The sequence below is a fragment of the Taudactylus pleione genome, unplaced genomic scaffold (genome assembly GCF_031769625.1).
Source record: "Taudactylus pleione unplaced genomic scaffold, aTauple2 ptg000484l, whole genome shotgun sequence".
NCBI lineage: Eukaryota > Metazoa > Chordata > Amphibia > Anura > Myobatrachidae > Taudactylus > Taudactylus pleione.
Window position 1 is genome coordinate 2,235,761 of NW_028284886.1, and position 16,237 is coordinate 2,251,997.

The window sequence follows — 16,237 nt, forward strand, 5'->3', positions numbered from 1 at the left end:
AGTGTCTAAACCTAATCCTCCCCCTAGTGTCTAACCCTAACCCTCCCCCTAGTGTCTAACCCTAACCCTCCCCCTAGTGTCTAACCCTAACCCTCCCCCTAGTGTCTAACCCTAACCCTCCCCCTAGTGTCTAACCCTAACCCTCCCCCTAGTGTCTCACCCTAACCCTCCCCCTAGTGTCTAACCCTAACCCTCCCCCTAGTGTCTAACCCTAACCCTCCCCCTAGAGTCTCACCCTAACCCTCTCCCTAGTGTCGAACCCTAACCCTCCCCCTAGTGTCTAACCCTAACCCTCCCCCTAGTGTCTCACCCTAACCCTCCCCCTAGTGTCTAACCCTAACCCTCCCCATAGTGTCTAACCCTAACCCTCCCCCTAGTGTCTCACCCTAACCCTCCCCCTAGTGTCTAACCCTAACCCTCCCCATAGTGTCTAACCCTAACCCTCCCCATAGTGTCTAACCCTAACCCTCCCCCTAGAGCCTAAAGCTAACCTCCCCCCTAGAGCCTAAAGCTAACCTCCCCTCGCACCCTAAACCTAACCCTCCCCCTAGTGTCTAACCCTAACCCTCCCCCTAAAGTCTAAACCGAACCCTCCCCCTAAAGTCTCACCCTAACCCTCCCCCTAGTGTCTAACCCTAATCCCGTTGGGGCTGCGTCTTTGTACGCAGCTGTACTAATAAGTTATCCTAATGCCGTGGACGCTGCAGTTTTTACAGAGACGCCCACCAGCTGCGTCTCTGATCCGCCGCTTGCGTACAAAGACGCATTGGTCACACTATTAAACGTTTAAACTAGGGATGTGCAGGCTCGGATAGGTTCGAGTTTGCACGTGGAGTTCGGATTTTTCCCTCCAAAAAAACGGAACTCAGAAAGAGGCAAAACGTCATCTTGCATGGACGAACGTCATCATTCCTGGACAAAAGTCCAGGAATGATGATGTTCATCCATGCAAGATGACGTTTTGCCTCTTTCTGAGTTCCGTTTTTTTGGAGGGAAAAATCCGAACTCCACGTGCAAACTCGAACCTATCCGAGCCTGCACATCCCTAGTTTAAACCACCCTATGACTGCTCTGAATGTCCGCTGATCGTAAGCCCCGGGGCCAGCGAAGCTGCTTACAAAGACAAAGTTGCTGGCTGCGACATCCCACACAACACTTGCGGCACGCCCGCATTTGACTAGCCACCCCCCGTTACCCCCCACATATGCAAACTGACTCACTACGACTGCCGTTGTTAAACCATCGCGGCACATGCGCAGCGCGACTCCGACGCATGCACTGTACAAAAAACATTGCTCAACTGCGCAAACATCGGCAAAGCAGTCACCTCTGAATCAGGCCCACTGTTACCATCTAGTCATTTACTGTAAGTAACTAGAAATGTGGGACATACTGTCACAGAAGTATGGCAGCGTTCACTGATTAAGCCATTCTGGTTAAATGATTCAGAAGTTAGACAGTCTATTTTACCCTCTCAGTGTGCTTACGGGATATAATTTGTATACCCCATATGAAAGGGAGGGGGGCACCCCTTAAACTCTCTATTTGCAAGTAAAACGGTGCTGGATACCACAGAACATTATGGAAGTATGAAGACAGTAACAGCATGAAGATATCTCGTTCCTTTCATAAAACAGCTCTTTTTTTCAATGCATAAGGACCTCAGGACATTCTAGTAAATGGACCGGCAATGTCACTAGCTAGTCATGAACTATTAGGATATGTGGTATTGATGATTGGTTCATAGCATAGATATGGCTGCTTGTATAGGTTGCCTACGTGTTTTCTAGGTGCGCTCATAATAAACATGGCTCTGAGTCTGCACTCACCTGAGGATAAGTTTACAGAACTCCAGGGCAGTTCTCGGGCAACCTCTCTTCTCCAAGAACATCATGTGCTTGAAAAGGGCCAAGAAAAACCCTCTGAGGGCAGACAAAAGAGCAGAATCAGGTGGACGGTCTCCATGGTAAACAAGTTAAATGTATGAAGGTTTTTTCATGCAGAGATGCAGTTATCACCGGTCTTCCTACATAAGTCTGACAGGAGCCTCATGTAACTACTCTGTGCTGTTATTGGACCCTGCTCCTTCCAAACTCTAGCTCAGTATATGGCTTCCTGCAGCCTCCATTCCCCTCTTCACATCCAGGGGTACCGAGTGATAGGGAGGGGGGGGGCGGTCCTGCAGCCAAGCACCCCCCTCCCCCATAGCAGGTTGCAGAACTTTGGTCAGGGAGAGAGAAGAGACTGCTGCTGCACTGGACTGTGGAGAAGGCCTGCTGTAGCAGCAGTCAGTCCTCTCTCTTCCTGCGTGATGTGCGAGGAAAGTGAGAGATTGCACTCGCCCCTCCACCCACCTTATCGGGCCTGCCAACGGCATTTCCCTGTGCACAGGCACTTCAAAGCCGCGCAATAGAATAATTTTATTATTTTGCAAGTAGGTGGCCCTGAACACATCACTCATCTCCTGATATACTCTGTGCTGCTGAGTACACTGCTCCGCACACTATATAACTATCTGTTGCTTCTAGCTGCCTCAATTCCCCTCCTCACATCATGTCACATACAGCACTGTCCTAACACGACTCATCTCCTGATATACTCTGTGTTGCTAGGTATCCTGCTCTTTCCACTATATAACTCTCAGTCTGTGGCTTCCTGCTGCCTTCAAATTCCGTCCTCACATCATGTCACATTCAGCCCTGCCCTCACTAACACATGACTCATCTCCTGACATACTCTGTGCTGCTACGTATCCTGCTCTTTCCACTATATAACTCTCAGTCTGCGGCTTCCTGCTGCCTCCATTCTCCTCCATACATCATGTCACTGCCCCTGTCACATGCAGCTCTATCCTCACTAGCATATCATTCATCTCCTGATAAACTCTGTGCTGCTGGGGACCCTGCACGTTCCACTATATAACTCTCAGCCTGCGGCTTCCTGCTGCCTCCATAAATTGTACATAATTCAGTGGTGGCAACAGACCTGTTTTCTGTTCGGCAGTAGTTCAACCTGCAGGTCCCACTGGTGAGGCTGAATACAGGATGGAATGCACACTCCAGACTGTAGAGGGCTCTCTCTGCAAAACATGCATGTAATACCCTTTAAATTCAATTAGGAATCTTGGCACACATGTAAAATCACCAATGCCTGATATTTACCAACTAAGTCTCTCGCCATTTCTTGGTCTTCCTGCAGTCGGCAGACATCGCTGAGCTGCAGCAGGGAGTCCACGTGATAGGGGTTCATCTGAAGGAGTAACTGCGCCAAAGAATAAAGAACATATAAATACAACATAGAAAAGAGACATGGATTGGCTAAAACAAGTAAATGCAAAAATGAATGGTACAGGAAAGATAGAGCCAATAGATGGCTCCACAGTTCAGGATAGAGTGTCAGGCAGATCCTACCACTGCAGAACGCATTAGTACATATAGACTGAGAATAATAAATGATAATACACATAATAAAACTAAGGCCCAACGTGTAACATCCCTGCTGCCTGTAACATGTACGATATGGTAAATAAACCCTGACAGATTGGTGGGTTTGAACACTGCAGCAGAGAATGGGTGGTCCAGGCTGAACGAGGGGGTTGTTTCACTTACCACAATGTTATTGGGATCCATCGATTCCACAGCGTCCAGGAACTTGAACTGCACCTGCTGGTAGTCTCGCTGGTGCTCGAAGGTGAAGTGCTGGACCCCTCGCTTGGTCTCTAGAAGACTCATAGTGATGCCTGGAATGGGAACAGCCAAGTGAGCCAGCGTTAAACAGGACACAGAAAAATCTCTCACGTTAAAGTACATTCTCCTTACAGAAGGTATCAGAACTCTCGGTGATTCTAAAGGAATTATCTGTTCAAACTTATGGAACTGCAGCAGTAAAACATGAGAAGTGATGGCACAGTGATATTACCATAGTGGTCTGACCAGTGACCACCTCTCAGGCTGCCACCACGAGTTGCCAGCTTTACTCACGGAGGAGTTCTATTGCCAACTCACCACTCCCCCCAGCTGCCTATCACCTCCACCCCGGCACAGGGCCAAGCCAAGTCGCCAGTGGAACACCAGCGATCGCCTACTAAGGGACCTGTCTCACTTTTCATTGAACTGACTTTGGCTGACGGTCCACCCTTGTTACATGCAGAATATCTCCCTTGCTGACCCGACCCCGTTTTACTCCATATGTTGTTACCATCTTCAGAGAGGTGAGTTATCCTACCCATGGACATTTATGTTCGGTACTATTGGGATCTTATTTTAAAGAGAACCAGCTATACTTAACACTGTTTCTGCAGAGTAGTGAAGTTACTAACATTACAACAGCTACTTTGTTTCAAAATATATGACACAACTGGTTACTTAAACTGATACAACATTTTGAAGATGGCGATAAACCTGTGCAGCTATTTACCCTTTTTAGGGACATATAAATGTTCATGTTTTATTGGCACGTAACTGTATAATGCAATATAATTGTACACTGATGGTGTATTTTAGTTTGTAGTAAGTTAAGTTCAATACTTGTGATACTGTATCATGTGGAATCGATTATCTTTTGGATATGAATATTGGACCTGATTCAGACCCGCTCGCTGTGAGCGATTTTTGCCCATCTGCGCATGCGTATAATTCGCAGTGCGCGTGCGCAAGTCATTCGTTGCGATCTGATTTTGGTAGCTAGTAAGCTACTGTTAGGTCACTGCTTTGAGTGACAGATAGTGCCGTTTGTGGGTGGTAACAGGGGAAGGTGCTTGAGAACGGGGTAGTGGATGTGCAAATGCAGGCGTGTCAGGTTGCCAAAACGCCGTTTAAAGGGCGTGCATAATTAGCAAAGTATCGTCATTGTACACGTCACCTGCATGTAATTCAGCCAGCGCTGATCGCTGTGCTTGCGGCAGGGAAAGGCAACCCCAAGGGCTGCGAGCAGCTCCGATGGCTCACGATGGTCCCGATCAATCCTTCATTTCCCGGAGATGACGTGTGTTGCGAGTGGCAAGGGGGCGTCTTCAGACACTTGCGAGAGCACTTTGCCGTAGCTCGCTAAAACATAGTGGGCGCCCTTACGCGACGCAGTGCGAGCGCTTCACTTAAATATCCGGCCCCTTTTTGCCAGCGAGCGGCTCTGAATCAGGTCCATTGTAAGATGTTTAGCAATAAAGTTTTTTCTTTATCAAATTCTAAGGGGCGCTCCCCATGGCCCTTTTTAACTGTTCTATTATTGTGTAGTGGGGAGCAAAACCCGCTGTGTGAGCAGCTGACCTGAATTTAGGGTGACTGCACCTTATTCTTTTTGCTCACAGTTGTACTGGCATGTTGGTGGCAGAAGGTGAGAAGCTGGTATCTACCACCCCCAGGGAGATTCCATCCAAAAGGAAATTCTCATTTCATGGGAAGAAGGACTTTGGTTAGGTTCCTAATACTCCTCCAACATCATTAGCTGTAGTCCCCCCAGTTCTCCCAGCATTTCTTATCCATTACTTCCTTATAGCGCAGCTGCACCCTCCTGTATACATACAGTCAGGTGCATAAATATTGGGACATTGACAGAATTTTCATATTTTGGCCTCTATTCACCACCACAATGGCTTTGAAATGAAACAAACAAGATGTGCTTTAACTGCAGACTTTCAGATTTAATTTGAGGGTAATTACATCCAAATCAGGTGAACGGTGTAGGAATTACAACGGTTTCTATATGTGCCTCCCACTTTTTAAGGGGCCAAAAGTAATGGGACAAACTAAACAATCCTAAATCTAACTTTCACTTTTTAATACTTTGTTGCAAATCCTTTACAGGCAATTACAGCCTGAAGTCTGAAACACATAGACATCACCAGACGCTGGGTTTCATCCCTGGTGATGCTCTGCCAGGCCTCTACTGCAAATGTCTTCAGTTCCTGATTGTTCTTGGGGCATTTTCCCTTCAGTTTTGTCTTCATCAAGTGAAATGCATGCTCAATCAGATTCAGGTCAGGGGATTGACTTGGCCATTGCATAACATTCCACTTTTTAGCCTTAAAAAACTCTTTGGTTGCTTTTGCAGTATGCTTCGGGTCATTGTCCATCTGCACTGTGAAGCACCGTCCAATGAGTTCTGAAGCATTTGACTGAATATGAGCATATAATATTGCCCGAAACACTTCAGAATTCATTCTGCTTCTTTTGTCAGCAGTCACATCATCAATAAATACAAGGGAACCAGTTCCATTGGCAGCCATACATGCCTACGCCATGACACTACCACCACCATGCTTCACTGATGAGGTGGTATGTTTTGGATCATGAGCAGTTCCTTTCCTTCTCCATTCTCTTCTCTTCCCATCACTCTGGTACAAGTTGATCTTTGTCTCATCTGTCCATAGGATGTTGTTCCAGAACTGTAATGGTTTTTTTAGATGTTGTTTGACAAACTATAGTCTGGTCTTCCTGTTTTTGAGGCTCACCAATGGTTTACATCTTGTGGTGAACCCTCTATATTCTCTCTTGTGAAGTATTCTCTTGATTGTTGACTTTGACATATATACACCTACCTCCTGGAGAGAGTGTTCTTGATTTGGCCAACTGTTGTGAAGGGGTTTTTCTTCACCAGGGAATTTGTTCTTCTGTCATCCACCACAGTTGTTTTCCGTGGTCTTCCAGGTCTTTTGGTGTTGCTGAGCTCTCCAATGCGTTCTTTCTTTTTAAGAATGTTCCAAACAGTTGATTTGGCCTCACCTAATGTTTTTGCTATCTCTCTGATGGGTTTGCTTTGATTTTTCAGCCTAATGATGGCTTGCTTCACTGATAGAGACAGTCTTTGGATCTCATATTGAGAGTCGACAGCAACTGATTCCAAATGCAAATGTCACACCTAGAATCAACTCCAGACCTTTTACCTGCTTAATTGATAATGAAATAATGAGGGAATAGCCCACACCTGTCCATGAAATAGCTTTTGAGTTGATAGTCCCATTACTTTTGGCCCCTTAAAAAGTGGGAGGCACATATAGAAACCATTGTAATTCCTACACCGTTCACCTGATTTGGATGTAATAACCCTCAAATTAAATCTGAAAGTCTGCAGTTAAAGCACATCTTGTTTGTTTCATTTCAAAGCCATTGTGGTGGTGAATAGAGGCCAAAATATGAAAATTCTGTCAATGTCCCAATATTTATGCACCTGACTGTATGTACTTTGTGTATACCAGGGAAATGACAAACAATAATTCCAAATATCCAGACGTAAATAAAACGCACAGGTGGGTATAGGAAGAATAAACAAGGTGATCTTTTAAAGTTGCAAAAAGCACCAATAAGATCTTAAGGTGAAATCTCTGAACCATTTTATATTTCCTTAACCAAGATCCACAGTCATAGGGTTTACATCATTTTGGGAGGGTTCTCTGGTGCCCTATGCTGGCAATGCTTCTGTGGTCACATGGCAACAAGACCAGTCAGTGGGTGCAGAACTTGGAGGACCGTCCCTGTGCCCGGCCTGGGTGTGGTATAGGATGGTGAGTTATACGGTGTTGGTTATTATAGCATCATTTCACCCACTGCAGTAACAGCTTCTTCCAGTTTAGAAGACACCAAAACTAAGTAACAGTCTAGCGAGAGAGTGGGGGAGATTTATCAAAGCTTGGAGAGAGATAAAGTGGAGAGAGATTAAAGTACCAATCAGCTCCTGACAACAACAGAAGCTGATTGGTTGGTAATTTATCTCTTTCCAAGCCTAGACTTTTAGAGGGTGTCTCTAAGCAAATGGGGAGTGGCTCATTAGCATATTTTTGCAATTGCGAATTTGATGGCAGCTGCGATGGCGTTTGCGTCTGAATCAGGCCCCCTGTCATCTCTACCACACATCGCTGGTACTGCACTAAATGCCAAATCAAGGCTCTTTATTAGGGTACTATAACAGCCTCTATATAATCAGTAACTGAGAACGTTCCAGCACATGACCCCTCTGATTTCCAGGAACAGTGGAACTGAGGCTTTAGACGCACATTGATACTATACAGTGTCCATTCCTCCTATATCGATACTTTATGGCATTTTGTCATGGCTACGCCCCAATAACATATTACTGACCACATTTCACTGCTGTGTGATGCCACATGCTTCCCTGTGCCGCTCTACGTTACGTCTTACCATGCCCTGTAAGGGGCTCAGAGGTTTGCCCCTTGATTACATACCAGTCATCAGTCAGGGGCGGAAATTTGCGTCGTAGCGGTGTGAGAAGAAGCTGCCATGGTTGGCTGGTATTTCTGTTTTGCACTTACAGTATCAGATGTTACCAAAAGGAAACGGTTGCTATGCAACATTGATAATTGCACAGGACCGATGGTTCTGTGTGCGATAATACTGCAGAATAAAGGAGCCACAAAGCCACAATTCAGAGCTGGACGAGAGATCTTACACAGAGATAAGGATAATAGGTATATATACATCCACTGACATCAACGGAAATGACCTCCAACACTGAGAGTGCCAGCAGTGATTTGTTATGGCGCATACACACCAGATTTTCATTCAGATTTGAACAATAAAGCTACATACACACGTAAAGATTTTCTGTCCAACCATCCAACTAGTTGATTGGTTGGAATGAAAATCTGGTAACGTATGGGAGTAAAGGCCCCCATACATGGCACGATATACGTGCCGATTCGACGGATCAGCACGATATAGGTGATATATTGTGCAGCGTATGGGCACGATATCGTACCTGATATCGTGCTGCGGGGTTGTACATCGCATCCCCAGGTCTTCCTGCAAAACCATCTGATCTGGGAATGTGATGTACGATCCCCTTCAGATGAAGGAGGGGGAAGCCGGCATATCATGCGGTCTGCGGGGACCGCACGATTGCCGGCGGTGACAGCACGATCCGTCTGCCAAAGGATCGGGGCAGTCGCCCTACACGCTGCATCACACCGTGTATGGGAACCTTAAATTACAATCAGCAATTTGTTCCCAAACTCCGGAAAATGGACAAAAACTGTTGTTTGAACAAATTGTTTATATCAAACATTTAACAAACTTGTCTGACGCCATTTTCATCTGTTTTCTGGCATTTAGGAGCAAATTGCTGATCAGTTACTCCCGTACGTTACCAGATTTTCATTCCAAACAATCAACTAGCTGGATGGCTGGACAGAAAATCTTTACGTGTGTATGCAGCTTTACAATTTTAAAAATCGTTCAATCGTTCATATCTCAAAGATAATCTGACATGCAACGATGCGCGTTCCCGATTGTCAGATAACGATATCTGACATCTGATGTGTTTGCAGTCAGACTTGGACGATTCCATTCATTTTAATGCAGTCTGAAATCGTTCGTCTGACAGATCTGAACGTGTGTATGCACCATTAGGCTCGCTGGAGGCTCGGCTCCAGGGACTTTGCTGCCTGTCAGTATCTGCTCTTAATTTGTAGTTATCAACAGCTGTACAGTACCAAGTCCTGTGTGTGTGTTGTATGGATATTGTAATAGCATTTATTATTGAGAATAGATATTATTTTGAATAAACAAGTGTCCAAAGATGGATATATGTAGTTTTTTAAAAGTATATGTATTAGCACAATAACCTCATTGGCACATGTGGTTCTGCACATTACCCCCGGGGTCAGGTACAGTATGTATGGCTCCCTGCGGATCCTGCCCTGCTAACGGTCAAATGAACTGGATCTGGAAGCTGCTGTGCAGTCATATGCAATTAGCACTGGGTCAGTGAATACATGGGAAGGCAGGCTCAGCGAGGCAATGATGGACGCAGCAGGCAGGAGCTATTGAACATTACGCTAAGTGATGCACTAAGAAACACTTTCAGACCGTCTATTACTATGCCATGCACCACGCAGCCCTCATTACACCCAACACCGTCTTAGGGCCCTACTTACACAGGTACAGCATGACAAGGTAAGCAGGCGTACTGTTACTTGCCATACGTTTGTGTTATGCTGTCCCCTACACACCGCACCCCACTGCATTCATTTCTGTTTGGTCAGGTTTTTTTGTTTTGTTTTTCCTTTAACGTGACATCATCACGCACAGGTGAATGACATCACTTCCAGGAGACTTCATCCCAGATTTCCGCCGGTAAGGGATTTTATTAGCCTCGCCCATAACGTACAGTCAGACAGACGCTCACCCGTTTTGCTGTATCTCGGCCAGGTGTTCTTTAGGGATGTGAGCCAGGTACTTCTGTGGTGCGGCCGCTGCCTCTGACGCTGCCTGCGAGGTGGAGACAACATTATAGCAGGACAAGGTCAATGTAAATAGTAATAATCATATCAGAAAGAGACACCTATGCACCAATCACATTATTTACCAGGGCCAACGGCATTGGGCAAGCTTACTTACAAGGCCACAATGTCTATCTAACAGGAGTTACAATAGGCCTCTAATAGAGGGGGCATAATTTTCCTATGCTCCGTTCTGTTCTTGTGTTTAGCAGGTAACTATAATTTCAGTGGTGTATTTACAATTTCTATTGATGGTATTGGGGGAAGGGAGCTGGGCCTGTAGTTCTTTAACTTTTGATACCCTGTGATCTGGACAAAGGGATGGCGTGTGGCCTACCACTGTTTGGGGTGGGTGCCATGAGAACATGACATGTTAAATAGACGGGTTAGGGGTACGGCCAATGCATGGAAGGTAACCTATAGGACACAAAGGTATCAGCACCAGCACTTTTATCTGGTGTCCAAGTGGAGGAGATTCCCCCCCTCTGTTAGGGAGCTGGAGGGACTGAGGAGACTGCAGCTATATAAGGAAGCCTGCCCAGTGAGCTGGGAGTGTGGGCAGTGTGAGTGTGGCGGGCTAGCTTGCACTAACAAAGTGGCTATTAAAACTGCAGATAGAAACGAGAGCATCATGAAGGAAACAAGGACACATGAAAAAATGATCACTCAATATGTAAAGCAGAGCAATAGAGAACATTCCCAAAAGGGTCCATGTTGAGACACGACGCATGCACAAATCAGTGGAGTGGAACTTTCTCTATTATTGTCGATAGTTACATCAGGCCTGATTCAGAGGTGTAGAGAAGGTTTTTTGTAGAGTCCCCACTAGTCAATCAGAACCATTTGTACACAATAATTATAAATAAGTTATCAGGCGATCAGGTGACCAAGCCTGCAGAGGCGAAACGCGCGTCCACCTGACGGGCTGTCTACATGCAACAGCCCAGCTGATACACCACTGGCAGCCGCACTCCCGCAGCCACAAGCCACGGGCTGTCTACTCGTAACAGCCCAGCTGAAACATCATTGGCAGCCGCACTCCCGCAGCCACTCTCACACGAGGTATATTTTCTTCCTAACACTCTAGCGTCCTCTCATTCAAGCCGGACTGAAACTCTCCCTCTGCAATGCTTTAATAGCAACAGAGGGGAGACACGGTCAGGAGCGAGGACAGTAGAAGCACTTCAACCTGTTGTTTCCCTGGGGATCTTGTTCACTCCTCTCTCATCCGTTGTTCGATATATATAGACAAGGGAAAGCAGAAGGTGTGTAACAAAGCTTGCCCCCAAGCTTTCCTCAAATTTCTGTGACACATTGATTTAACTCTGTGGTCTCCATCTACACATAAAGTGGGTACTATTTGCTTCATTTTGTGTATACTTTAAATAGTTATATCAAGTCTGTATAGACTATTTACTATCTCTTATTTAAACCATCAGCACAACCAATTGTTGCAAAGTATTATATACTGTGCTTTACGAATTGTAGACTGAATAGTATCTACAAAAGACTGCGACCTTTTCCATACTTAAACTGACCAGTCTCTGCATATATGTATGTGTTCATACACTTATTATATATTCTGAGTTCACTATTCTATTACTCTATTAATTACCTCAGGGAGAACACTGTTTCAGGTTTGATAGTGATGGGACAGAACTAGGTTAAAAGATTATATATGTTTTTCAACTGCCTATGTTATCAATTCTATCATTTCCAATCATGAGCATAATGACTCAATGATGATATATGGCTGCTGAGTCTGATGTGTTCAAACTAATTCCTAGCGAAATAATTACATTATCAAATATAAGCACAATGATTCAGTTAAAATATACAGCTGCCCTGACTTTGGATGTGCTTAAATTGGTCTCTAGGGTATTAATGAGATTATCTAAGTACTACACATCCTAAAAAGGTGGTGTATCCACTCTAGTTTCCTGTCAACTAATCTTACTCTATGATTACACAAGGGAATTGGGAGAAGAATATTTTCGCCATATTTATGAATTATTGTATTAATTATTGATTTGTATTTTATGATCATTTGTTTTTGTGATCCCAGGTAACCAGAAGTGTATCTATAATAACCTTTAATTAGTATCTAATAAAAAGAGTGTAAGTATTATCATGTCATTAATTTTTTCTTTTTCTGACTTTTCATCCTATTTATTAAGAGTGCACCAGTAAGACTAGATTTGTTCTTCTGCTTCTTCCCCAAAATAGCTGAAACTGATTCAGAGGTGGCCTTTTCCACAGCCACGTTGTTCTGACATTGCCGCGACCAATGATCTTCCTACTCTTTAGACGAGTCTCTGTTAGTGACACACTCCTGATACCCCGCGTCTGCCTAACCACCCACCTGTCGCACCTATTGTGAGATATGTATTGGAGGAGAGCATTACTGCACCTTTCATACTACCAGAAGGCGATTCTACACCAGAACTTTATGGCTCGGTTGGAGACAACATTGAGTTCAAAGCAATAAAAGTTGGGACTTTGATCTCCGGGCTTGTTACGTGTATTAGTCTTTGTTGGTCCTGAGAAGCCGCCAGTCTTTTGCAGTGTGAGACTTGTGTGCCAGCTGCCAGAGCGCACCCCTTTCCATTAGCGCTGCCTTAATGTCTGCTGTATACCAATAACACGTTCTGATAGCGCTTTAGTATTAAGAACGCTGGATATCATTTTTTGATCCGTAGGATCAGAGGCTGCTCTTGTGCCAGCAATAAACAATGATCACTAACATCAGGGGAAAAGATCCCAGTATGGGAGAGAAAACGGGATCGGATTGCTTCCTAGAAGTCCACCTAATAGTGTAAGAAGTTATTACTGATACATATAGACATACGTTTATATCACCCTATCAGCATTTGTTATAGGAACTCTTATTTGCCTTCATCTTTTACACAAAAGCAGGCAGATTCAATAGCATCCCAAAAAGATTAAAAAACAGGATTTTGGTACTTACCGATAAATCCCTTTCTCCGATTCCACAGGGGACACTGGAGTTCAAGACAGTGGGGTATAGACGGTGGTAGAGTAGAGCCTGGCACTTTAAATAATTTAGAAGTGTGACTGGCTCCTCCCCCTCTATGCCCCATCAGCCCCAGTTTAAGAACTGAGCCCGAGAGGAGACGGAGGACCATAGGAAAACGAGGAGAAGGAGAGGACCACAGAACGGAACAAGACCGAATGAGGGAGAACAGAGGAACCAACTGCAGGGAACACATGCAGTCACACAACCTTATAAGAAACCAAACAAAATGGCAGGTACGCAGCGCTGGGCGGGCGTCCAGTGTCCCCTGTGGAATCGGAGAAAGGGATTTATCGGTAAGTACCAAAATCCTGTTTTCTCCTTCATCCACTAGGGGACACTGGAGTTCAAGACAGTGGGGACGTCCCAAAGCCAACCTCCCGGGTGGGAAGCGCGGAGAACTTGCCGAACCCTTGGCAAAACCGAAAACCGGGATCACCAAGAACCATAGGCCTAATGGAAAGGCAAGAGCTGAAGATCAAGTGTTGTAGAGCAGAGGAGACAATCAAGGCTCCCTGCTAAACAGCCATAGAAATTCCACACCTTACAGCGTAAATGGAATGGAATACTGCTAGCAAGAGAACAACCGCAGATGAAAACAGCTGAACACCGTAAGCTCAGCCGAAACAGACCAAGCACGAACCAGAGTTGAACATGATAAGCTGTATAATTTGGAGACAGCAGAATCCCAGCACTGCTGAACATAACTCATATAGTTATACATATAACAATACCAATCTACAGATACAGAGTTGATCCTGTCCACAGACTCCTAACAAGAGTATACAGGGAGCAAAAGACAAGACCGAACAGTCGCCCTGGACCATTCTTGAGGTCCAACTACTACAAGGTTGGCAACCAGAGTGAAACCATAGAAGTCTCCAATAAGGATAGAAATCCCAATGACATGAGGCAGAGGCAGCTCTGAAAGAATCGAGACCACAATTCCTTTCAGAGCGTCAGACAGCAGTACAATCAACTCAGAAACAGAGGGAAAAACAGCAACTGAAACCTTGCAGCTGGAAATCCCCATACCAGACCACTGGCAGAATGTCTGGCAGCCCATCAGTTGTCTGCCTATTGAGTGGTTACTACTGCCTGGGGCGGGTCTCGAATTAGTGTATGGGGCATCCCAAGTGGAGACCTTACAGCACAAGCCACTGTGCCGACCTGAAAAGAAACCCACAGCAACAAACTCCAAACAACATCCAACATGATGGAAGTGCGTAGGCAGTATCAACTGCTGTCCTGAACATAGTATAAAAACAACCCAGTTACCCTAGCAGTTAAAGAGCACGGATGCAACAGTCACCCAGTGAGAGCTACCAATATAGGGAAGCAACCATACAGCAAGGCTACAGAACTAGGACAACCATAGAGGTACCCATCAAGTACCTGTCAGTGTGATGAAAATATTCACAGTACTGAACAGGAAAACAACCAGGCCCCCTGCGTGGAACATAATGACTGTCACACTTTAATGTAAAGATGTGCATTAGCCCACAGATGCGCTACAGTCCATTATAACCCCAACAGAAGAATAAAGTGACATTCTCAATGTTGGAACTATGCACGCCAGGAAAGCTCTAAAGTGTAGAGCCTGCTGCTAAAAAGAGCGGATTACTAAGTCTGCAGCTAGGATGCAGAAGGGAGAATAACGGCTATGTCGTGTCAGGTTGCATGAAATCGGAGCATCTTCCGAGGCAATAGTGGGGTACCGCTTACCTGTGAGCAATCAGAAGCCCTCTAGAAACTATGTAGAATGTCACTGACCTTCTCCATCTCACAGCAACCCGTCACATCGGGAATAGAGAGTAGCTTCAGTGGGCTAAAAACCAATGCTCCATAGCACAGTCTTCAGTCTGGCGATGTTGCCGTAGGAGAGACTGTAGAAAACTAGCAAAATGTTAGTGGTAACAAGAAGGTCGTACTACAGGACTCTATACCTGAGCTTGTTCCATTAGGGATGTGTATCCTTATAGAGATTATACATATACCCCAAGCACGGTCTGCTAGAGTAAGTATTAGTACATTAACACTTATAATGGTTAAGTGCGTATTAGTCAAGAGGCGGGATAGTGAAAGAATTAAATAAGACCCTGTACTGGTCAAGATACACATAGAAATATTACATATTTGATGATGGATCCCCCCCAGTGACCCTTGACAATCATAGTGTTCACAATGAGGGATTAAACTTGAACCGCAGGGCCCATGATTTACTGGATACCCACCAATCTAATCAAGCCAGGCCTGACCCTGCCTATTTGGTGGGTGGCCCTAGACCTTCAGGCACAGGAGCAGAAGTGTGATCTGTTGTCATTTAACCAAGTAAGCCCTGAGGATGGAATAGAATCTGGATTTTTATGTACTGATAGGAATGTACCCAGGGGCCACTTTATAGCCTCATTTTATTGAGATATGCGACTAGACAATAATATGGAGTACAGGAACCTATACAGAGAAAGGTACCTGTACATAGACATAGAATGCAATAATTATCCCAAGGGATAAGAAGGGATAAGGTAAGAAGGGATATATCTGTAAAGAAAACCCCAGTTAGGGCTAAAAAAACAGGTGTTTCCCAATTATTAGGAAGTAGTCATACGAGGAACATGAATAACAAGAGATATGGTAAGAACTTACCTTTGTTATCTCTGTTTCTACGAAGTCCATAGGGTCCACAGGGTTGACCTTGGGGTTATAGCTGGAACAGGATCCATGGGCACCACACAGTTAAGCTTTTAGCTCCCAGGATGCACTTGGGTCCTCCTCTATACCCCGCCCCCGAGCCACAGGCACCTCAGTTGGTAAGCAGCCTAGGCCGGAGGAGAATATGGAACAGAGAGAAGGAAGACTGGAACACACAAGAAACCATACTCACAGCAATAGGAGACGGAAAACCGGTGACCAGCCACACAGCCCATTTGAAGCCAGGTGCGTCAGGGCGGGCGCCCTGTGGACCCTATGGA

General features: G+C 45.2%; 1 protein-coding gene across 1 annotated transcript in view; it reads right to left on the reverse strand.

The window, feature by feature from the left end:
- Window positions 1-16,237, reverse strand: part of TCF25 (TCF25 ribosome quality control complex subunit) — a 77,256-nt gene that overhangs the window by 26,207 nt on the left and 34,812 nt on the right. The window contains exons 6-10 of the mRNA XM_088449417.1: window positions 10,138-10,220; window positions 3,609-3,739; window positions 3,162-3,261; window positions 2,986-3,079; window positions 1,830-1,922 (exon numbers count right to left, since the gene is read on the reverse strand). Coding sequence (XP_088305543.1) covers window positions 1,830-1,922; window positions 2,986-3,079; window positions 3,162-3,261; window positions 3,609-3,739; window positions 10,138-10,220 — 501 coding nt within the window. The remainder of the gene's footprint in view (window positions 1-1,829; window positions 1,923-2,985; window positions 3,080-3,161; window positions 3,262-3,608; window positions 3,740-10,137; window positions 10,221-16,237) is intronic.